At 46.6% G+C, this 24,585-nt stretch overlaps 1 protein-coding gene across 2 annotated transcripts in view; it reads right to left on the reverse strand.

Moving 5' to 3' along the window:
- The window catches only part of ARHGAP44 (Rho GTPase activating protein 44), a 148,526-nt gene that overhangs the window by 49,513 nt on the left and 74,428 nt on the right, over positions 1 to 24,585 (reverse strand). For both annotated transcript variants that reach the window (XM_060080743.1, XM_060080744.1), the window contains exons 3-6: positions 24,429 to 24,533; positions 13,355 to 13,431; positions 5,614 to 5,725; positions 2,672 to 2,748 (exon numbers count right to left, since the gene is read on the reverse strand). In XM_060080743.1, the coding sequence (XP_059936726.1) occupies positions 2,672 to 2,748; positions 5,614 to 5,725; positions 13,355 to 13,431; positions 24,429 to 24,533 (371 nt within the window). The remainder of the gene's footprint in view (positions 1 to 2,671; positions 2,749 to 5,613; positions 5,726 to 13,354; positions 13,432 to 24,428; positions 24,534 to 24,585) is intronic.

Genomic DNA, 24,585 nt, shown 5'->3' on the forward strand with positions numbered 1-24,585 from the left:
TTGCATTTCAGTAGCACAGTATCTGGTCTTACGCTCACTGCTCCATCTTGGGAAACAGTGCTCATGCTGACTCAGGGGAAGGGTTAGAGGAAAAGGCAAGAAGTTGGGGTGAGTTGGCTTCAGAAACAACCAGCGTTGTCAAGGGTCCACGTTAAAGGTTAGAAGCATAAAAATTTGGAGGGGGTAGTAGATTATTTCCTTACCAAATCCCAACACACAAGAGAGGATGAGCTGAAGACACGAACATGTTTGTTAAATCATGGAAGGGAGGTCCCTGATGACACTCCTCTGTGGTTTCAGAATCTACACACCACTTGGTGTCACCATTAAAAATATAAGACAAGACTAGGTTGACCACGGCTGTCACCAGGGAGAAACTCTCTCTCCCCTAAGGGGGCTGAAAGAAAATACGTAAGTGGACAAGGCAATGACAAGCTTTGATGCTAACATCCAGTCCTCTGAGCAGAAGCTCTGGGCTGGGAATGCAGGTGTTCCTTAGAGAAGCAGAGAAGAGATCTCAGAACTAAATCCCAGGTCCTCACAGAAGGAAATGACTGCAAACCCAGGAGCCCGGTGTCCACCGTCACCCGGACGGTGGGACAAGCAGCATACCCGCCATCATCTTATGTGACTCCAGGATGTGGGACTTGAACACTGGGGCTACAGGACGCATTTTACGTGGCGCACGGACACTGTAGGAAGTCATACCACACCATTATGCCTGATGCAACCTTCTCTCTGCTCCTCCAAGGGCCCTAGGGGGAGGGCCTCAGATCTGGGTCAGAGTAACTTCAACCACTTTCTAATTCCTCCTCCTCTTCCCTTTTCAGCAACTGGAGACTTCAGGATCACAGCCTTCCACAGGCAACAGGACCTAAAATTTAACAGCACGGGTACTGCTTTCATCCTGTCCACTTGTACATTTACCTGATACTTGGTAGCTAAGGGCACTGCCTTTCACTTTATGGTAGTGCTGTTAAGATTTCTCTTTTAAATAGACTCATTTTGAAAAAATGTATCGACATTTCACAAGGTGTGTTGGCACAGATGTCAAAGATCATTCAGGTGGACTGAAGTTTGGGAAACACTAAGTGAATTAAAGAAACGCTGACAGATACACACTGCCATATATATGGTGGATAAACAACATGGACCTACTGTAGAGCACAGGGAACTATGTTCAGTATCTTGTAATAAACTATAATGGAAAAGAATCTGAAAAAAATCGATATATAGATATAAATGTCTAATTGAATTACTTTGCTGTACACCCAAAACACTGTAAATCAACTATACTGCAATAAAAAAAGAAGAAGAAGAAAGAAACTCTGTTTCTCTGCTAATCTAGCCTGATTTATTTCTGGTCTTGGGGGACTGTGCTATACTTTCTGTTGATCCAAATGCAGAATTCTGGTGCCTCAACTAGTTATAGTAGCAGCTTCCTTTTGGAAAGCTCTTGGGAAGTGCTGTGACAAACAGGATCTCATCTGACACTCCAAACAACCTCCCAGGTCAGCCCACAAATACTGCAAATGTTGCTACTGTCTGTGCACAGGTGATGAGACTACTATTCTGGAAGGTTCAGTGACTTGACCAAGGTCGCAGGTCTAGAGAACAGGCAACCTGGATCTTGGACCTCATCATTCACTCCTGGTTTGTTTCGTTATCCTATAGCTCACAGCCAAAGAATTTCCAGTTTTGTCTTTGTTTCTTTTTCTCAAGAAAATTAAAATAAGATGTGGAGATTCTTAAACTTGACTTACAAAGGACCAAAGGTGGAACCAAAATGTTCCTTCCGTATTATTATTCACGAGTCTGCACTGTTTCAACGTGCACATGTACGCACACATGCCACTGTAAGAAATAAAAAGGCATTTACACACAACCATGACTTATGACAGCCACAGTCAAAGCCACTGCAGGGCCATGGCACGCCCCTGCTGGAACGGGAATTTCCCGGTAGATTCTGGAGGAGGGAGCAGGGGAAGAACAGCACTGTTGGGACTGCACTTCTCCCATAATGGTCTCAGGGTTACAGAACGGCTGCAGAAGAGACAGTCACACCATCGACCGCAGGAAAAGGAGACCAGGTCCCCAGGATCAGAAATACTCCTCTCATGGTAAACAGGACGACACGTCACACTACCTGCCTCTCTGATCTCTGCCCCTACCACTCCCCACTTTGTCCCTTCCACCTCTGCCATGCTGGTCTTCATTCTGTGTCCTGAATACGTCAACCTCATTCCCATCGCAGGACCTTTGCTTCTGCTGTTCCTGCTGTCATGGGCAGTTCTGCACCAGATCTTTGCATGGTTGCCTCCTTATGAGATCAAGTGTCATCTCCTCAAAAAAAAGCCTTCTCTCATTCACCCTATCTAATGCTGCAGCCCGCTTCTCCACATCTCCTGCCAAAATTACACTGTGCTCTCTTCTTGATAGGACTTACGGCTTCTGAAACAGCCTCACGTGTGTGTTCTCCTGCCTAGATCTAACTCCCAAACCAGGCTGTAGCCTCAATGAGAGCACGGTCCCAGGACCTCCAGTGCCTGACACATGGTGGTATAAGAAACATCCGATAAATGAAAATGCTCACATGCAAAACCCTGCCCCTCAAACATGATCACGGCTCCTTCAAAGGAGCAGAAATGAAAGCAAAGAAATCCCACCAGACCTCGTTCGTGAAGAGTCCATGTCCAGCACCAGCTTTGCTAAATGTTTCCTCTGTTTTTGGATATTTGGGATTTCCACCTGTGGATACAGGAGAAGAAAAACACAGTGGATTTGAAGCCCAAGACAGATTGTTTTTTTTTTTTTTTTTAATCTTTTTTTGTGTGTGTGTGGTACGCGGGCCTCTCACTGCTGTGGCCTCTCCCGTTGCAGAGCACAGGCTCCGGATGTGCAGGCTCAGCGGCCATGGCTCACGGGCCCAGCTGCTCCGTAGCATGTGGGATCTTCCCGGACCGGGGCACGAACCCGTGTCCCCTGAATCGGCAGGCAGACTCTCAACCACTGCGCCACCAGGGAAGCTCTTTTTAATGTTTTTAAATTGAAGTGTAGTTGATTTAAAATGTTTCAGGTGTACAGCAAATTGATTGTTATACATATATATCTATTCTTTTTCAGGTTCTTTTCCATTATAGGTTATTACAAGATACTGAATATAGTTCCCTGTGCTATACAGTAGGGCCTTCTTGGTTATCTATCTTATATATGGTAGTGTGTACCTGCTAATTCCCAACTCCTAATTGATCCCTGCCTTCCCTTTCCCCTTTGGTAACCATAAGTTTGTTTTCTATGTCTGCGAGAAAAGACAGATGCTTAAAGAATTAATGATATCTTCCCAACAAGTTTGCTCGAGGTCTCCCAATCCTCATTTTTGGAGGAAATTCTTGGTTCCCTTTCCTGAACTCAACTCTGCTGCTTCTTCACTGGAATCTGTCAGGTCCCGAGTCGAGCCAGACCATCTCAGAGGCCCTGGGTCGCCCTGCTCACTTCTGCCCGCCTCATTCCCGCTCTCACCCAGCCGGCAAAAACATCTCTCTGCTTGTGTAAGGGCCAGACATGGGAAGAAAAGCAGGTAGATCTGACACACGGACCTAATTCAACACAGACAGCTGGAGGAGGAGAACTGGCCTCAGGAGGCCTGAGAAGCTATGGGGAATGCAATTAGGATATATTCCTATAGAAGGGAGTTTTCTTTTTCCAAAGTAAATAATGAATAAACATCGCCGCGGCTTCACTGAGTGATAAGTTCTCCCACGGTGGCTGTGTGTGGATGCCCTTTTATTTCTAAAGGTGACTTAAGTGAATATTCCAGTGCAGGATGTTGCTTGCAGGCCCAGCAAGAGTGGGGAAGGAGTTGAGAATTTAAAAGGAAAAAATGTGAGGATGGTCCAGTGTTGTACGAGGTGCTCTGTATTCACTCTTCCAGGCATAGATGAGTAGGGCACTGACTTCCAGTAGGAAGACAGACAATTGTCCCCAGGCACCTGGGTCATTGCGGAGCCCAGATGCAAAGCGAGTCTCAGCACCCAGCTCAGACCTGCCCCCTTGAGTTCTCTCACGGCTTTGGCTGGGACCCCAGAGCACCTTTATAAAGAGCAAGAGGGCCTCTCAGGAATGGTCTAGGCTATACCAGGATGGCATCTGAGAAGTCGAGGGCTGGTCCATATCAAAGCACCATATCTAGAACGTTCTCCTTGAATACTTCTAAGCACTTCGGTAATTATTTACCCATTCATCTGTCCCAGAAATGGCACCAGGGGATGGGGAGGTGCTGGGAGTGGTCTAGAAAGGAAACCAGACATCGTCCAGGGCAAGGCTGCCCGATATGGTAGGTAGCCTTGAGCCACCTGTGGCTATGCCATTTCAAATACAAGGGAACGTGGACTTCCCTGGCAGTCCCGTGGTTAAGACTCCACACTTCCACTGCAGGCAGTGCAGGTTCAATCCCCAGTCGGAGAACCAAGATCCCACATGCCACTGGGCGCGGCCAAAAATAAATACATAAATAAATTCAAGGGAACAAAAATTAAACAGAATTAAAAAATTTAGTTCCTTCGTTGCACTAAACACATTTCAAGAGCTCTGTAGTCACAGATGTTTAGTGGCCACCAAACAGTGCAGACGTGGAACATCTCCATCACTACGGCACCGTGGAGGCTTGTACGACCAATTAAAGGGAACTGGGAGTAGGTCCAGGCTTCAGGACAAATAACATCCCCCAGTGATTTTCTTTCTTGATAAAACTTCACTTGGTTGAAGCTGGCAAAACTGTCACATAGGCATTAAGGCTTCATTTTAAGAAAACAGTTTTCTTTAGTGTCCTTTAAAGTAGAAAGAGAAGGGCCCTATGGAAACAGAAACAGTGAGGGGGCCTTAGAGAGTCTCTTGGACATGGGTCCCCAGCCCTTGTGAGTAGGGGCTGCTGTTCATTTTTTTTTTTAAGTTTTTAATTGAAGTATAGTTGATTTACAGTGTTGTGTGAATTTCTGCTGTACAGCAAAGTGATTCAGTTATACATATATATACATTCTTTTTTTTTCATATTCTTTTCCAGTATGGTTTATCCCAGGATATTGAATATAGTTCCCTGTGCTGTACAGTAGGACCTTGTTGTTTACCCATTCTATATATAATAGTTTGCATCTGTTAATCCCAACCTCCCAATCCATCCCTTCCCCTACCCCTTGGCAACCACAAGTCTGTTCTCTATGTCTGTGAGTCTGTTTCTGTTTCGTAGCTATGTTCATTTGTGTCGTATTTTAGATTCCACTGCTCATTTCACCGAAGACTTGAGACAGGTGGAGGGCAGGGGTGGAGATGGGGTGGAGACCCTGCGGGGGAAACGGTGATGCTGCCAGCCTTGCAGCTTCACCCATGGGGATGCCAGCAGAGGAGGGGGTGGGTGGGAGAAGGGGGCAGCCCGCAGCTCAAAGGGCTACCAGGCTGGGGAACCCCAGGCAGTCGGGTAGGAACGATCCCCAGTGAAACACTGTGCCACAGAGTGGGGTGAGCGGTAGAAATAGCCATGAGGCCAGAGCAGAAGGACCCCAGAGCCCACCACTCAGCCCTCCCCGCTCACGCGGGCCCAGCCTCATTCCTGCTTCTGACCTCGGCCAGCAGGAACAGGGGCTCGATCACATCTCTCTCCACTTGCAATTCAAAATGAATCAGCTCCTGGGCCAGCTTGTCCTCTGCCTCGCCACAGAGCTTCAGCATCTTCCTGTGACAGAAGGGAAGAAAAACCATCCTGAGTACCCTGTAGAGAAAGCTGTGACCCATCACCCCCCGGCCAGGTAAACACTCACGAGATGGTGTTAATAAAGCAGTTGACTGCCATGCCGTCCCACTGACCAACTTGCTGCATGTGGTTTCATTTCTGACACTGTCTACTTTTTAAAGGATGCTGAGTACCTACTGTGTGCCTGAGCTAAAAGGGGATTTGTGGGGAAAGTAAGAGAGATGTGGAGAGAACAGATTCACACATGCCAAATCCACAGGCCTAGAAAGAGCCAGATGCTTCTCCCTCCTGAGACCACTGGAGAAAACAGCTAAAGTCAATGTGCCAACAAACCAACATACCTTCAAACACATACCAAAACCTCAATGTCAGTAGGCTCTAAAAAAGAAAACTCCTTCTCCCAAGCCATGAAAACTTATTTAATATAGGATGAGCAGACGATTTTCCAATGAAAAACTGGAATGGAAAACCATGTAAAAGTTTATTAATAATGAGCGAATTACATAAGACCTGAATGAGTAGAAGGTTATGCCATATTCCTAGATGGGAGAATACAATATTTCAAAGATGTTCATTTCCCCTGAAGGGTATACAAACAGCCCTCCCTTTTCACGGTACCATGTTACCTGAAACTCATGTAAAAAGTTTTTACAAATTAACAAAAGTATGGAAAGAGGTAATACTATTCTAAAGTTAGTATGTACTTTTCCTGTCCATATATATTTTTTAAATTAATTAATTTTTATTTTTGGCTGCGTTGGGTCTTCGTTGCTGCACATGGGCTTTCTCTAGTTGCGGCGAGCGGGGGCTACTCTTCATTGCGGTGCGCGGGTTTCTCATTGCGGTGGCTTCTCTTGCTGCAGAGCACGGGCTCTAGGCACGTGGGCTTCAGTAGTTGTGGCACGTGGGCTCAGAAGTTGTGGCTCACAGGCTCTAGAGTGCAGGCTCAGTAGTTGTGGCGCACGGGTTTAGTTGCTCTGTGGCATGTGGGATCTTCCAGGACCATGGCTCCATCCTGTGTCCCCTGCATTGGCAGGTGGATTCTGAACCACTGTGCCACCAGGGAAGCCCTCTCGTCCATACTTTTACACTTTTATTTTTATTTATTTATTTATTTATTTATTTATTTATTTATTTTTTGCAGTACGCGGGCCTCTCACTGTTGTGGCCTCTCCCGTTGCGGAGCACAGGCTCTGGACGCGCAGGCTCAGCGGCCATGGCTCACGGGCCCAGACGCTCCGCAGCATGTGGGATCTTCCCAGACCGGGGCACGAACCCGTGTCCCCTGCATCGGCAGGCGGACCCTCAACCACTGTGCCACCAGGGAAGCCCCTACACTTTTATTATATATGTATGTGTTCACATGCAATACATCATACAGCTGCTTCAGCCAGCTAAATTGCTTGCTTTTTGCATTCATCATTAGGTTTCACCTAATTCTGCATGTATATCAAGATGGATAAGCCACAACATAATGATAAATGTAAAAAGTAAGTAACAGAAGAATAGGTTCAGCGTCAAACCATGGATGTAAACATTTTGGTTTTCTTTTTGCGGTACGCAGGCCTCTCACTGTTGTGGCCTCTCCCGTTGTGGAGCACAGGCTCCTGACGTGCAGGCTCAGCAGCCGTGGCTCACGGGCCCAGCCGCTCCGCGGCATGTGGGATCTTTCCGGACCGGGGCACGAACCCCTGTCCCCTGCTTCGGCAGGCAGACTCTCAACCACTGTGCCACCAGGGAAGCCCGTAAATGTTTTTAACTGGGTCATTGAGGGTCCCTCGTCCATGAAGTGTCTATTCGTATTTTTTGGTGATTTTTGTATTATGATCTTTTTATATGCAGGAGTTCTTTATATACTTACAGGTATGTGTGTGGGTGTCGAGTAGATTTAAATTCTTTTTCAGATCTGCTGCAAATGTCAACTCCCAGGTTGTGGGTTTATCTCTGTATCTTTTTAATGGTGTCTTTTCTCTGATTTTTCTGGTTCTTAGCTCCCTATTTCAACTGCTGCTTCTTTTTAGAATTGTTAAGCATTCACTACTGACTCTCAACCATGGGAAATGAGAATTAGCTCTATGTACATTTCCCCTTCCTCCATTTATTTCTATCAGTAGATATTTAGTATTTCCACTACCTTTTGACTCCATCTGCTATTCAGAGCAGAGCTGGGTGGTGGACTGATTACTGGTCCTTCCCGCACACTTATTTGTTCTCTTGGGAGTTAGTAATTGCCTTATTTTGCTTGCTTGTTTAGTTTTCTGTGTACCTGACTGCACCCCAAATCCTCTGCCAATCTTTTTTTTTTTTTTTTTTTTTGCGGTATGCGGGCCTCTCACTGTTGTGGCCTCCCCCGTTGCGGAGCACAGGCTCCGGACGCGCAGGCTCCGGACGCGCAGGCTCAGCGGCCATGGCTCACGGGCCCAGCCGCTCCGCGGCATATGGGATCCTCCCAGACCGGGGCACGAACCCGTATCCCCTGCATCGGTAGGCGGACTCTCAACCACTTGCGCCACCAGGGAGGCCCTCTGCCAATCTTATTTGTCTCTTAAGCTACGGAACCACCCCGATGTGAATTCATGTTTCATCTTCTTGAATCAGTCTCTCCCAGACCCGTGTCCATCCACACTGAGTTTTCCTTCTCTCTCCAGGCACGGCGGTCCTCCTGAAATCTCCCTTCATCATTTGCTGGATTCTCTCTCTCCCTGTCCTGGGCTGGAGATCCTGTTTCCTACTCCCCTACCCCTGCCTGTCTCGGTCACTGCGTCCCTGTGGGCCCACCACGCTTCGGCTTTCTGAGAAAGTGTGTGGGAAGTCCATTTTTTGAGACCCTGTGTATCACAACTTCTCTTTACCCTCAGGCTGAATGAAATTAGACAGGAGACTATATTCTATGCTTCATATTCCTGCAGAATTTTGAAGGCATTGTTCAATAATCTTCTAGCTTCGGGCTTCCCAGATGGCTCAGTGGTTGAGAATCCACCTGCCAATGCAGGGGACACGGGTTCGAGCCCTGGTCCGGGAAGATCCCACATGCCGCGGAGCAACTAAGCCCATGCGCCACAACTACTGAGCCTGCGCTCTAGAGCCCGCGAGCCACAACTACTGAAGCCTGTGCACCTAGAGCCTGTGCTCTGCAACAAGAGAAGCCACCACAATGAGAAGCCTGCACACCGCAACGAAGAGTAGCCCCCGCTCACCACAACTAGAGAAAGCCCGTAAGCAGCAACGAAGACCCAACACAGCCAATCAATCAATCAATCAATTTATTTAAAAAAAATAATAATCTTCCGGCTTCCACTATTGCTTTTGGTAAGGCCGGAAGAATTCAGATTCCTGACCCCTCATATATGACCATGTTTTCTCTAGAAGGTGTAGAATCTTTTATTTGTCACTAGTACTCACTACTGGTGAGTCCTGGCATAGGTTTAAGTTTTCCTATTGTATTAGGAGATTGGTGGGCCCTTTCAATATAGAAACTCACATCCTTCACTTCTGGAAAATATCTTTGGATTATTTTTTAAACTATAATTATGATTTCTTCCTCTCCTCTTCTTGCAATTCCTGTTATTCAGGCCTAAGACTTCCTGGATTGGCCCTCTATTCTTTTAACTTCTCTATTTTCCGTGTCCTTGTCTTTTGCTCTCTTCTGGATAATTTCAACTTTATTTTCCAAACCTTCTACTGAGAAGGTCATATTTTTCATTTCTATGAATTTGCTTTTGATCTCTGAATATTTCTTTCCTGCAAGTATTTCTTAATTAACATCCTCTGAATATTTCTTTCTTGTATTTCTTAATTAATGTCCTGGTTTTTATTTCATGGACACATTATCTTCTCTTATCTCTCAAAAATCTAAGTACCTTAATGACTGCTACCCTTACACTCCACTGTGCCTGGTGCCCAGTCTCGGGATGCTCTGTTTTACCCTCCCCAGAGATAAAGCTCCAGACTTTTGCTGGGCTTGGGGGCAAGGGGATGAGAGTCTCCCAGCGGTGTGGATAAGAGCTGGGTCTGAGTGATCCAAATAGCACCTGACTAGCTTTCAACCCCCATTTGTGATTTTCATCACCACCCCCCTCCAACGACCCACTGTTCCTGAGATCCTGGGGCCGCCAATTCCTGAGCCTTGTCAGCATTTCATGGTATAACCATCTGAGCTCTCTGCACATCCTACTTCTGGCTTGGGAGTCAGCTTTCTGGGACTTGCTAAGTCAGGTCCCAGTCAATCATATGCTTTACAGCTCACAAAACCCTCTTGTCTTCTCTCCTGTTTTTTCCTGCCTTTGTGGGTTTATGTCTTTTCAGAAAAAAAAAAAAAACCCTGGATTACAGTCCATTTTGGAAGGCAACAAAAATTAGATGTGGGTGTTCACTCTGGCATCTTTACCTGGTGTCCACCATCCTTTACTTTCAACCTTGCTGTGTCACTACGTTTCAGGCAAGTCTCTCAGAAAGAACATATTGATACAACAGGATTCCACGTTTACCCACCTGAGAGTCTGTATATTATAAACAGTTGAGTTTATTCCATTTGCTGTGTAAGATTTACAGGTATAGAGGCAGTAATTGCTATTACCTTCATTTTTCTGTTTTCTATTTGTTATGCTTTTCTGTGCTGACCCTTTTTTCTCTTTTAGTCCGTTCTGTGGGCTTTTTTTTTTTCTATTTTGTTTATTCCTCTCTCCATCCTCCACCTAATTTTGAAGTTACACGTTCTATTACTTTTCTTCTTGTGGTCGTTCTTACCTTTCTAACATGCACACTTCACTTTAAATGTAATATCTTTATCCTCCTTTCATAGAAGAGCTTGAAACACTGATGCCCTTTCCAAAGCTCCCTATTATTATTTTCTAGTATTTTAGTTTTCCTTTGCTTTAACGGCCCCCTGCCCCCCAGATTATTATATTGCTATTTCTTAATTCAATGTATAATTTCTTTACACTGAAGGGTAGCAGGATACACCTCCCCAAAGTATGCCACTTTGGCATAAGGATTAGTTTGAACTGAAGGCAATGGAGAAGAAGCAGACACACAAAAAGCTCTCCACCCTTCCCCTATTTGCCTAAAAGCAGGACATGAATTTGTAAAGGTGTCCCCCTCCCCTCTCTACCAGCAAAGATAGATGTTAATCACCAGAGATAATTCTAGACCCTTATCAGCCCAGGGACGGCACCAGTGGACTCTACATTACACACCTTACCAACTAACCCTTATCTTCTACTAGTCCCTCATATACTTACCTTCCTACAACTCGTTGCCATAGAAACTAACATTTTTTTCCTCTCTCGTTTGTCACTTCTCTAAAAATCACTGTTCTTTGGTTTAAAATGCTATATAAGCCCAAGTTCCAGCCACCCCTTTGAGTTACTCATCACCGAGTTCTGCCATGTGTCTGCACTGCACGTTAATCAAATGTGTATGCTATTCTCTTATTAATCTGTCTTTTGTCAATTTAATTTGCAGGGCCCTAGGAAGGAATCTAAGATGGGAAGAGAGAAAAAGTCCCTTATACCACATTCACTATTTTTTTTAAAGGTTTTTTGGTTCTTTTTTTTTTTTTTTTTTTTAAATAGCCACACTGCACAGCTTGTGGGATCTTGGTTCCCCAACCAGGGACTAAACCCGGGCCCTCAGAGTAAAAGCATGGAGTCCTAACCATTGGACCGCCAGGGAATTCCCACACTATTTTTTTCCCCCCACACTTTTTTTTTTTTTTTGATGTGGACCATGTTTAAAGTCTTTATTGAATCTGTTACAATATTGCTTTTGTTTTATGTTTTGGTCTCTTGGCTGCGAGGCATGTGGGATCTTAGCTGCCTGACCAGGGATTGAACCCACGCCCCCTGCACTGGAAGGTGGAGTCTTAACCACTGGACCACCAGGGAAGTCCCACTACTTTTTTTTTTAAATGCTATCTTGTTACCTGCATTTCATTCTTTTCTTCTGTACATAATCTACTTCACACATCCTTAACTAGTTTTTCAGTGAGAATATGCAAGTAGTAACTTCTCTAAATCTGTGCCTGAAAATATGTTTGTTTGGTTTTTTTTTAAGATGTTGAGGGTAGGAGTTAATTAATTAATTTATTTTTGCTGTGTTGGGTCTTCGTTTCTGTGCAAGGGCTTTCTCTAGTTGTGGCAAGCGGGGGCCACTCTTCATCGCGGTGCGCAGGCCTCTCACTGTTGTGGCCTCTCCCGTTGCGGAGCGCAGGCTCCGGACGCGCAGGCCCAGCGGCCATGGCTCACGGGCCTAGTTGCTCCGCAGCATGTGGGATCCTCCCAGACCAGGGCTCGAACCCGTGTCCCCTGCATTAGCAGGCAGATTCTCAACCACTGCACCCCCAGGGAAGCCCCTGAAAATATGTTTATTTTCCCCTTATTCCTGAATAAAGATTTAGTCTGTCACTGAATCTAGATATCTTATATTTTCACTCACTACTTGAAGATACTCCTCCATTATTTCCTGGCATTTACTGTGCCTCCCGAATAGTCTGTTATCTGTCTAATTGCTCTTTTATACACAATTATCTCTTTCTCTGGTTGACTTTCAATTTTTTTTTTATTAATAGTGTGTAGTTTTATGACGATGTGTCCAGGGATGGATTTCTTTTGGTTGATCTCAATCAGGACTTTTGGTGCTTCTTAAATCTAAAGACTCATGTTTGTATTCAAATCTAGAAAAGGAAAGTTCAACCATAAATTTCCCCTTCTATTTTCTTCTTCAGGAGTGACTGCTACACATAATGCTGTATCTTTACATCCTGCCATCTGAGTCTCTCCATTTAATGCTGTCTGTATCCTTACCTCTTGTACTTTATTCTGTAAATTCTAAACTCCAGACCTCTTTAAGTTCACCAATTTCCATATCTGTGTGCAACTTCCAGTTTCTCTCAAGTAAGTGTTTAAATTATAATATGATTTGAATTCTTAAAAGTTCTATTTGGTTTTTCTTTGATTCTCCCTCTTCTTTTTTCACCCCTATTGTGTTTTGTCTTTATTAAATTCTTAAATTTCACTTTAAACATAATTACTGTCCATTTCCTTTCAGGTTGTCCATTATTTTTAGTTTTTAGGGTCTGATTCTCCCACCGACTGTGTCTACTGATCCTCTCTCATGATGATTCTATATTTAGATTGTTTTTATTGTGAGCTCAAAATCAGCAAGGGTTGTTCTTCTGGGAATCCTATAAGTTCTGACATCTGACACGGAGAGATTTCGTATTTGCTTCTGCTGGAGCCCAAGGGATTTCAAGTGTCCTTCAACAGCCTTCCCCGCCCCCCACCGGCATGCGGGATGCAGGATCTTAGTTCCCCTACCAGGGATGGAAGCCGTGTCCCCTGCGGTGGAAGCGCAGAGTCCTAACCACTGGACCGCCAGGGAAGTCCCAACAGTTTCATGTTAACTTCTCCCCTTGGGAGCTGCTGCCTGCACAGACACTATGACTCCTGGACCTGGGAGCTCAATTTCTCACCGGCAACCTTTCCTTCTTCCCCGTCCAGTCTCCAGCCAGACCACAGGTGTCCTCACTATCTCCGTGAGGACTGTTAGTCCCCTTGTAAGGATGGGGACTCACCTAGATCTAGCACAAATCCATACATGGAATCGCCTTACCCAAGAAGCGTGTCGTCTCCCAGGACAGCTGAGCCTTCCACCAGACACTGAGCCAGTGTGGTCAAAGGCAACTTTTTCTGAAAAGGAAGAAAACGTGGTAATGAAAACTACTTCAACAGTCACCCACTTACACTAAAATAGCAAGAAGTCAAATACGTGCCTAGATATTACATTAGCTAAGAAACAAACTGACTTTAAAATATGAATAAAACCTAAAAATTCAGAGGATACAACGGTGGGTTAGACTCAGAGATGTCAAAATTCAGAAAATTAAAACGATTAAAGTTGCTAAGTTGGAAAATAAGGCTAAGGTTTACATGCTGCATTTTTTTTTTTTCGGTACGCGGGCCTCTCACTGTTGTGGCCTCTCCCGTTGCGGAGCACAGGCTCCGGACGCGCAGGCTCAGCGGCCATGGCTCACGGGCCCAGCCGCTCCGCGGCATGTGGGATCTTCCCGGACCGGGGCACGAACCCGTGTCCCCCTGTATCGGCAGGCGGACTCTCAACCACTGTGCCACGAGGGAAGCCCTGCATTTTTAATTTCATTTCATTTCATTTCATTTCATTTCATTTTTTGGCTGCGCTGTGCAGCTTGAGGGAATTTAGTTCCCCAACCAGGGACTGAACATGGACCATGGCAGTGAAAGTGTGAAGCCCTAACCATTGGACTGTCAGGGAATTCCCTACATGCTGCATTTTAAAATAAAGTAGAAAGCAGCAGGGAAAAAAGAGAAGATTTCAAACTTATGCTGAAGATTTGAGCCATGCCTTAATTTCTAAAAATCATCTCTCTCAAGAAGTATATTAGCCCCATTTTATAAATAAGGCAGCTTGCAGTCAAGGAAGAGAGGGAAAAATGTTCACACAGAATTACAATGCAAACAAAATAATCATCAAAATGAGGTATACTCCAAAGAAGACATAAAATAGCCAATAAGCACATGAAAAGATGCTTAACATCATTAGTCATTAAGGAAACCCAAATCAAAGCTGCAATTAGATACCACCTCACACCCACTAGGATGGCTATCATAATATTAATAATTTATTTTTTAAATACCAAAAATAAATATTGGTGAGCATGTGGAGATATTGGAACCTTCATGCTTTGCCAGCAGAGATGTAAAATGGTCCAGCACTGTAGAAAAGTCTGGCAGCATTTCAAGAAGTTAAACAAAATTACCATATGGCCCAGCGATTCCACTCTGGGGTATGTACTCAAAATAATTTGAAACAGATGGCTGAACAAAAACATGTGCATGATGCGAAGAGCAGCCCAATTCACAATAGCCAAAAGGTGGAAACAGCAAAAATGTCCATCAACGGATGAGTGTATAAACACAATGTGGTCTATCCATGCAACGGAATATTATGCAGCCATAAAAACGGAATGAACTCCCGACACAGATTACAACATGGGTGAACCCTGAAGGCATCACAGTAAGTGAGATAAGCCAGGCACACATGTGCACATAAGGTACAGTTCTATTTATGTAAGATATCCAGAATAAACAAATCCATAGGGACAGAAGGTAGATTTGTGGTTGCCAAGAGCTGGGGGGAGGGGGAAAGGGAATGACTGACTAATGAGCATGGGATTTCCTTTCAGGGTGATGGAAATGGTCTGGAAGTAGATCACAGTGGTAGTTGCACAATATTGTGACTGTACTAAAAGTCACTGAATTGTACTCTTTAAAATAGCTAAAGTGGTAAGCTTTATGTTATGTGGGAAGAGAGGGGGGGAGGGAAGGAAAGGAGGGAGGGAGGTGGGCAGGCAGAAGGACCACAGCGTGACCCATCTTCCCTCCTTAAGTGTCAACAAGCCCTCTCCTTCCTGAGCTGAAACCACCCAGCACACACGGAGAACAACAAGGGAAGAACAGCTAGATATCTGGGAATTCCCTGGCGGTCCAGTGGTTAAGACTCCGCGCTTCCACTCCAGGGGACACGGGTTCGATCCCTGGTCAGGGTACTAAGATCCCACATGTCGCACAGCGCGGCCAAAAAATTAAAAAAAGAACAGCTAGATATCCTCAGGTCTTCCAGTCCACACTGTCACACAGACAGCTCTTCAAACAGAAAGTGATGGAGCCCCTCCCAGCCCAGAATCTCCTGTCTTAGCACCCAGAGACCCTCGGCGGTAACTCGCTTACTCCTCAGCACGAATGGGGTACCTATCTGGGTACCACACCCGTGGTGACCGAGACCAGACACTGCTCTCATGGAAATTACATCCCAGGGCAGGGAGACAGACACTAAACACAGACACTTTGAAGGAGACCCTTTCGAGAGTTGGAAGTACCATGGGAACAGCAGAAAGCAGGACAATGGGCAGAGTGGGCAGCTGTGGGGAGGGGGCGGTGAGGAGAAAAGACTGCCCCCCACCGAGGGGGGACATTTAAGAAGCAACCTGAAGGAAGAGAAAGTCAGCCATACCTCCAGATGACCTGGGAAAGAACATTCCGGGCAGAGGAACTGCAGGTGCAAAGGCCCGGGGGTGGGCTACCTAGCCAGCTCAGCTGGCTCAGCATCTCCAGCAGACCAGCGTGGCTGGAGCACAGTGTGTGATGGGGGAGAGGTTGGGGGAGGGGGAGGGGGCGGAGGCGGGACGGTGCGGGGCCTCGTCAGCCAGAGGCAGGCACTGGGGTTTCATTCTAGGGGCACCTGGGGACCACTGTGGGCTTGTTTAAGAACAACATGATCGGATTAAAATAACTCAATCCTGAGACAGGCAACTGGATGACTTGAGAGTGGCACCAAGCTGGAGGTGGAGTTTTAGGAATCTGGTTTGAACATCCCCAGGAGACCCATGGGCTCTAGGTATCTCCGGGGAAGGTCACAGGAGGTAGACCAACCCCCAAGAGTGGTATGGAAGTTCCTAGGGTTCCTGGGGTTAGTCCAGGTGGAGGGGAGCCCAGGACACCAGGTGTCCTCAATGGGTCTAAACTATAACCCCCTCCCTGCCCTGAGACACGTCCACTCCACAGAGGTCAGATCCCTTCTACTCGAGGAATCATCTTGCTACCCCATCATTTCACATAAAATGGGACATTGTTCTTGGTAAAAACGAGACCAGGCAACTAAATACTAATATATCCAAATTTAAACACCACTTTCTAGTTGTCCTACAAAGCTATTAGGTCCAGGTTTCCAGAGACTTAATTAAGGGCAGAGGAACAGTATCTTCAGAGAGCGTCTGCTCCCACCCTCACCTTTAAAAAAAAAAAGCTACTTAAAGCACATTTTAGAAAAATGTCTAAAATGGTTAAAAAAGAAAAGGAGTTGTGCAGGTATAGCATCTGTTACGCTCAGAGGAAAAGGATGGATTAAGGTATTAGAGCTCTTGACCAGGGCTAATTTTTTTCCCCCCGGGACGTGCCGTTGGCAAAGTCTGGAAATGTATGTGATTGTCACGATGTGGGGAACATCCCTGGTATCTAGTGGGTGGAGGCCAGGGATGCTGCTACGCATCTTACAGTGCATCAGAAAGCCCCCTGAAACAAAGAATTACCCAGCCCCAAACATCGAGAGTGCTGAGGTTTGGGTTTAAATCTGCAAGTTCCTAAAATATCTGAATAACCAACCACTGAAGACGCTCCCCCGCCCCACCCCGAATGTCGGATAGTACAGCCACACAAGACCATTTTGTTTATGCTGAGGATCCAGAGACCCATGATCCACCTGCCTTTCAGGCAGGACTCAAGCCTTTCTGAGTCCTTTTTCAGAATCTGACAAGGAAGCAAGGCAAGGGAGGATCTTGCCTACAGCAGATGACAGGCAATTTCTAATGGCCTGGAAGTTGGCATCCTTTGGAGAAATATGTCTACGAGTGGAGTTTTTCCAAATGAAAAAGATCAGTCCAATTAGTCCTGTCAGTGAGTGGAGCAGAAAACCATGCCCGGGATGCCTAGCAGACTGAAGGTCAAGAACAAGAACAGCACTTGAGGACCACGAAGCCACCGGTCTTGGAGGGAGGTGGTGAGGGGACAGCCAGGTGTCTGGTTTCCAGATTCACACAGGAAAAACCAGATGGAAATGGTATGACTGGAGGGGCCCTTCTCCCAAGCAGGGGGCCAACTTTATCTTCTAGCCATTTCCAGTCACTCAACATCCTCACTGAGGATTATGAGATGCTTTTAGGTGGAAAAGGGAGCCAATTTAAGTGACGAAGGACCACAGAACGAGAAAGTCATTCCTGTTTCAACTGCACGTTAATTCCTAAGATTTTAACATGGAAAATAAGATTTCTCTCTTTCTCTATCTCAAATGAATTCATTTTTGAAAAGCGAGTGGTACAAAACTCAAAAGGTGCTGGAGGGTTTACAGCAGAAAGTCTTCTCCCATCCTTAACCCTTAGCCACTGGGTTCCCCTCTCCAGAAACCATGCCAGTGATCAGTTTTCTATGTATCCTTCCATAAATATTCTAAGAAGAACCAATTGTATATGTGAGTGCGTGTCCATTTTTAAAAAATATTTATTTATTACTTGGCTGCGCCGGGTCTTAGTTGCAGCACACAGGATCTTCAGTTGCATCATGTGGGATCTCGTTCCCTGACCAGGGATGGAACCTGGGCCCCCTGCATTGGGAGCTCGGAGTTTTAACCACCGGACCACCATGGAAGCCCCATGTGTCCATTTTTAATGGACACATTTTCCCTCACAACATATGATATAACCCCCTCTACACTTTGCTTTCCTTTTCATGTAGAGGTATCATTCATGAAATTTCCAATCAAGACATAGAGAGCTGCCTCAGCCTTTTTTCTTTCAATGGCTACACAGATCATTGAATGAAGATGACAACATGTATTTAAACAAGTCCTGTAGTGATGGTGAAAGGGGACAGGCCACAAGCTAGGGCCTGTGCTTGTGGCCCAGGTGAGGCTCCTAAGAAAGCATTCACTGCAGGCGAGACATTGAGGGTGATGTGAGTGCTTGGATTCAAAGGGCACGGGTGTTAATAGGGTAAAGCCTCAATTAGGGGTAAGTCTTTGCTTGTGTAGATGCTTTAAGAGTCAAGAAATTAAGAAAAGGAAAAGAAAAGAAAAAAGAAAAGAAAAGAATCAAGCGATTAGAAGGAAGCTACCAAAAGAAAAGAAGGAAGGAAGAAATGGATTAAGGTGACATACTTTCACGTCAAAAAGGGGATAGTGAACATCTATAATCAAAGGCGGGTGAATAGAGGAAGTTAATGGACTGCAACTCACTACAGACTACAAATTATTTCTATTTCTAAAGAAATGCTCTGAGACAAAGGAAAAGCTGAGGGCTCGGTAGACGCGGGGTACGGTGCTGATTTATTTAACCTAATGCCTACCCGTGACTGAGGTATTATTTCCTCTCTCCTCCACACTCTGCTCACCCCCACTTCACGTAGAAGGATACTGAATCTTTGAAGGATTCAATTGCCCACATGTCCAGAAAAGCTGCCAAAATGTGTTTCTCTTGCAGACGAGGGTCTAGGCTGAGAGAATCACCCACTATTCCGGGGACCATTAGCGCCCAGGTAAAGAGATCTTACTTAGCGAGCTTCACCGTGACCAGTGGTTTTCTGGGTCAAAGAGAAGCTACTGAAATACACATTTCCCTGATTCCAGTGTGCCGAGAGAGTTGAGGGAAGGGGAGACAGAACGTTCCAGGGTTTGGAAGTAGTCGATCTGACTTGCCTGAGATGAGTGTTCTCGCTAAAATTATCTTAGGCATCGGCGGCACGGTTTGTAGGATGACTCAGAGACAAAAAGTCTTATTCTAATATCCACTCTGTTTCCTAAACATACACACACGCACACACGCCCCTCCATCTCCGAAAACTGCTGTCTACTGTCCACTAATCCAGGCAGACTTGCTCCTTGGGGCTCAGCAGTTCTCAGTGGTGATTTTGGACTAAAGGCGGGGCCCTAATAACAGCAGCAGTTTCTATTTCTTTACTATGTATTCATGTCAAGCACTGTGCTGGGCATTTACATGCATGACCTCACTTAACTCTCCAACCCTACTGGGCAGGAATTCATGGTTATTACTATTTTCCAAGGGAAGAAACCAAAGCATATAGAGGTAATTGACTTGCCCACTGTCAGGCAAAATTAGGAAGCAGTAGAGCTGGGCTTCCACCTTGGAGGGTCAGATTCCAGCCCTTAAACTCAGAGCCATCACGCTAAATTGCTTCCGTAAAAAATAGGAACGAGGGGCTTCCCTGGTGGTGCAGTGGTTGAGAGTCCGCCTGCCGATGCAGGGGATGCGGGTTCGTGCCCCGGTCCGGGAGGATCCCACATGCCGCGGAGCGGCTGGGCCCGTGGGCCATGGCTGCTGAGCCTGCGCGTCCAGAGCCTGTGCCCCGCAATGGGAGAGGCCACAACAGTGAGAGGCCCGCATACTGAAAAAAAAAAAAAAAAAAGAATAGGAACGAGTCAAACTGGAGTGATGCAATGGGCAGGTTCTGTGCCTAAAATAGGCATGGGCCATCCAGTCGTGACACGTCTATTTTTAGTGCTGCCTACATGTGGCAGGCCCCGTTCTAGGCATTGAGAATGCAGCCGTGAGGGGAAGACAAGACCCCTGCTCCGGCGTAGCTCACATATTGGTGATGGGAACAGACACAGGAGCACATGAATGAGCAGGATGATTTTAGAGGATAACACAGGCTATGAAGAGCATGAAACAGTGGGACGTGACTGAGGGAGGGAGGGAGCACACACATCAGGTGTTAAGAGAAGCTGCACCGAGACGGTGATATCTGAACTGAGAATCAAACAGTAAGAAGTCACTGGTGTGACTATTCACAACAGCGAAGACATGGAAACAACCTAAATGTCCATCCACAGACACATGGATAAAGAAGGTCTGTTATGTATGTATGTATGTGTGTGTGTATACATATATATATATATATATATATGTATACACACACACACACAATGGAATACTACGCAGCCATAAAAAGAAGGAAATCATGCCATTTCCAGCAACACGGATGGACCTAGAGATTGTCATACTAAGTGAAGTAAGTCAGACAGAGAAAGACAAATACCATATGATACCACTTACATGTGGAACTAAAATATGACACAAATGAACTTAGCTATGAAACAGAAACAGGCTCACACAGAGAACAGACTTGTGGTTGCCAAGTGGGAGGGATGGATTGGGAGGCTGGAGTTAGCAGATGCAAACTATTATATACAGGATGGATAAACAACAAGGTCCTAATGTAGAGCAGAGGGAACTATATTCAACATCCTGTGATAAACCATAATGGAAAAGAATATGAAGAAGAATGTATATACGTGTATAACTGAATCACTCTGCTGTACAGCAGAAATCAATACATCATAAATCAACTATACTTAAATAAAATTAAAATAAAATAAAAGGAAGTTGCTGGCCTGAAACGCTGGGTAAGAATATTCCAGGTGGGCTTCCCTGGTGGCGCAGTGGTTGGGAGTCCGCCTGCCGATGCAGGGGACGCGGGTTCGTGCCCCGGTCCGGGAGGATCCCACATGCAGCGGAGCGGCTGGGCCCGTGAGCCACGGCCGCTGGGCCTGTGCGTCCGGAGCCTGTGCTCCGCGGCGGGAGAGGCCGCAGCGGTGAGAGGCCGGCATACAGCAAAAAAAAAAAAAAAAAAAAAAAGAATATTCCAGGTGGAGGGTAGATCCCACATGAAGGCTCCGCATGGATATGAACAAGGCAAGTTCAATCACAGGTCAGTGCAGTTGGAGGATGATGATGGGGGCAGAGGAGGACGGTGGGCGGGGGCAAGAGCTGAGCTCAGAGATGCAGGTGGACGATGTACCATTAGGGACCGAGGGCCAAGCTAAGAAGCTGGGATTTTGTGCTACAGTGGGAATCCTGTGGGGGGACTGAAGCATCTGATTTCATTTTAAACACTCACTCAGGCAGCTGTAGAGACCAGATGATAAAGCGGCTGGAGGGGGGCCAGAGTGGAAAGCAGAGGCCCCGAAGGGAACACTGCTGTGTTCAGGCAACAGATGACTGTTGTGTGGACCGGGCTGATGAACGTTAAAGCAAATGGAGCTTCTCTGGAGGAAGAGCCAGCAGGACTTACTGAAATGCACGTGGTGAAAGAATGAAAAGTAAGGATAAAGGATGATGCCTGGGATGTAGATCTGAGCAAGTGGGTGGATTAACAGTACCAACCCTTCTCTGCTAGGTCCTCCTCCTGTTAGAGCTTCAAATGCTGTAGTTCCTGGCGGGTCTTGATTCAAGGCCCCTTGTCTTCTCACCTGTATTTTCTCCCTGGGTGATCTCATGAACTCCCATGGATTCAACAAGTCCTCAAGCCAGGGACCTGGAAATCCCTCTCCCTCCCTCGTACCTCCACATCCATTCAATTGCCAAGTCCTGGTACCCTACGTCCAACATCCATCACATCTCCGACCTCTGTCCATCTTCACTGACCCCATCACGTGCCACCTTGACTGAGCCCTTACCTGTCTAACTGGATCCTGACTTCCACCATAGCCCCACCCCATTTATCCATTCATCACACAATCACCAACAAATCTCATCATGTTACTTCTGATTAACACACTGGCCTCCCACGGATCTCGGGGGAAAAAGTCCCGATGCTGACCATGGTGAGACCGGGGGCCCTGCCATCCCATCTCACACCCTCTCCTTGTCATTCCCTAACCTCTAGTCACTCGGGCCACCTTCATGTTGCTCAAAAATGCCAAACGCCTTCCCGTCTCTGGAAAATCCACGCATCGTGCACCCTCACCTAAAAGCACTTTTATCAGTGTCAGTCCTGCTACCTTTAGCTTGTCCTTAAAGGTCACTTGGAATGTCTTTTCAGTTTGATCATTTATTCAGTCAGATGAGAATAAGGAAAGACTGCTCAGCTCAAGAAGTCATGGGCAGGGACTTCCCTGGCAGTCCAGTGGTTAAGACTTCGCCTTCCAATGTAGGGGGTTTGACCCCTGGTCGGGGAGCTAGGATCCCACGTGCCTCACGGCCCAAAACACCAAAACGTAAAACGGAAGCAACAGCGTTAACGTATTCAATAAAGACTTTAAAAATGGTCCACGTCAAAAATATCTGAAAAAAAAAGAAATCATGGACAAAATCAAGCACCTGTCACCTGTGCAGTGAGATCACTGATCTGTACGTGCCTGAGCTTATTTCTCCTGCAGACTTCTTCCAGGTCCACTGAGTAGCTGTCCAGTTCATACGGTAATCACTGCACCAGTGTGGGCCGTGCCTCCTGGAATCCCGGGACTCCCCGCGTGGCCCACCTGCCCCCTCCTCTGGGGAAGTGTGAGGAACCAACTGCCTTTTCAGTGCCAGTCATCCTCTGACCTGTCGGCCTTGCCATACCCCAAATCTGCTACTGATTCATGATATTTTAGAAAACCTGGAGAGCCAAAAGCCTCCTATATAATTCGCAAGACCCTCAATCCAATTAAAAGCTTATAAATCTGGGTAACTTGACCTTATCCTCGAGAAATAAAGCTAGTAGTCATCAACCTACCAACACCAAAGGTCAGTTTCAAGACTCTGGTGCCAACAGTCAGATGCTACTCTTGATACCAAAATATACATTCCTGTTGACCAGTTATTTTATTTTACTTTATCTTTGGCCGAGAGACATGTGGGATCTTAGTTCCCCGACCAGGGACCGAAGCTGTGCCCCCTGCAGTGGAAGCGTGGAGTCTTAACCACTGGACCACCAGGGAAGTCCCTTGACCGCTTGTTTTAAAAACAGTGCTTTCTCCGGGCTTCCCTGGTGGCGCAGTGGTTGAGAGTCCGCCTGCCGATGCAGGGGACACGGGTTCGTGCCCCGGGCCAGGAGGATCCCACGTGCCGCTGAGCAGCTGGGCCCGTGAGCCATGGCCGCTGAGCCTGCGCGTCCAGAGCCTGTGCTCCGCAACGGGAGAGGCTGCAGCGGTGAGAGGCCCGCGTACCGCAAAAAAATTAAAAAAAATAAAAACAGTGCTTTCTGGAACAAAAGGACGGAAGTGGGTCACAGGCAGGCCTGGCTACAGGTCCCACACACGGACCAGCTTCTGGAGTCCCATATACGTGTTTGTTTGATGAAAGGGTTTCATGTCGAAAGCAGTATCGCAAACTCTGCCTTTAGACTGTCGGGCTCCCCTTGCTGAAAGTCCTGAGAGACACAGAATTATTTCCACAGACACTTTCCAAAGCTGTAAACATTTTATTGCTACCACACGTGAGTGGTTCCTGCTGGGAATATTAGGAAAGAAGAAACCAGGGCTGGGAAGAGAAAATGGAATGAAAGAGCAAGCAGAGCCATTCTGGTCCTGCAGCTGAGATGGTGGAAGTATCAGGGCACGTGCCATGATCACTTATACAAGTGAGGCCAAGAGAACCTGGGGGGCTCGGGGCGACTGCCGGGAAGAGAAGTGAACAAGAACTCCAGGCCAGAGAAAATCAAACAGACACCAAACACGTCGATCATAAACTCAAGGAGGAAAGAAACCCCCTAGATTGCATCTCCCCTGTAACAAAGCCAAGTGAACCGCTAAGAATAGCTTTTCATCTCTGGTGGACTTGATGGGGGTGGAGGGGTCAAAGGGAAGCGAATCTTCACGATTGTTCACCCCAAGGACTGCTCATTCGATGGAGTCACACGACGCAATGCTTTTAGTACTAATGCCCTTCTAGACAAAGACCCTGGAGCACTTTCATGTAGCAGGTTCTCTTTATTGCTTCATTACAGCAAAAACAATTTTCATAAGAGCCTTTATGGGCCACCTGTAACCTCCAAAACCACAGTGTAATTATCTTGCATGTGATCTTAAGATACTATGGAGGCAAATGGAAGCTGTGAACAAACAGCAGGGGTAAGAGAAAGGCGACGGCCACTCTAACGCTGGGATCTCAGCACGCCCCTGCTCTCCTCAGGCGTTGCCCCTGTCTGGGGAGGACAAGGATGGGGACCAAATCTTGCTTGGTGAGGGTAGGGGATGCTTCAGGCAGGTTAAAGGGCACGGAGAGGTAGGAGGCACTGCCACACCACAAGACAATTCTCAGATACCGCCTGGTCCGTCAGCAGGCAAGTTTCACATCCCCCAGGGCTGGGAGGGCACTTACCGAGCGCTTGTCGGCCTCCGCCCCTTGCTGGCCCTGCAGACATGCTGTGAGCTTCTTGTGCGTGCTGTGGGAGACCTGCTTCACCAGCTCCAGCCGCTTCTCCACCTGTGGACAGAGCAGTGGGTGGGGCTCCTGGGTGAGGGGAGGTCAGAAGTGG

The sequence above is a fragment of the Mesoplodon densirostris genome, chromosome 18 (assembly GCF_025265405.1).
Source record: "Mesoplodon densirostris isolate mMesDen1 chromosome 18, mMesDen1 primary haplotype, whole genome shotgun sequence".
Lineage (NCBI taxonomy): Eukaryota > Metazoa > Chordata > Mammalia > Artiodactyla > Ziphiidae > Mesoplodon > Mesoplodon densirostris.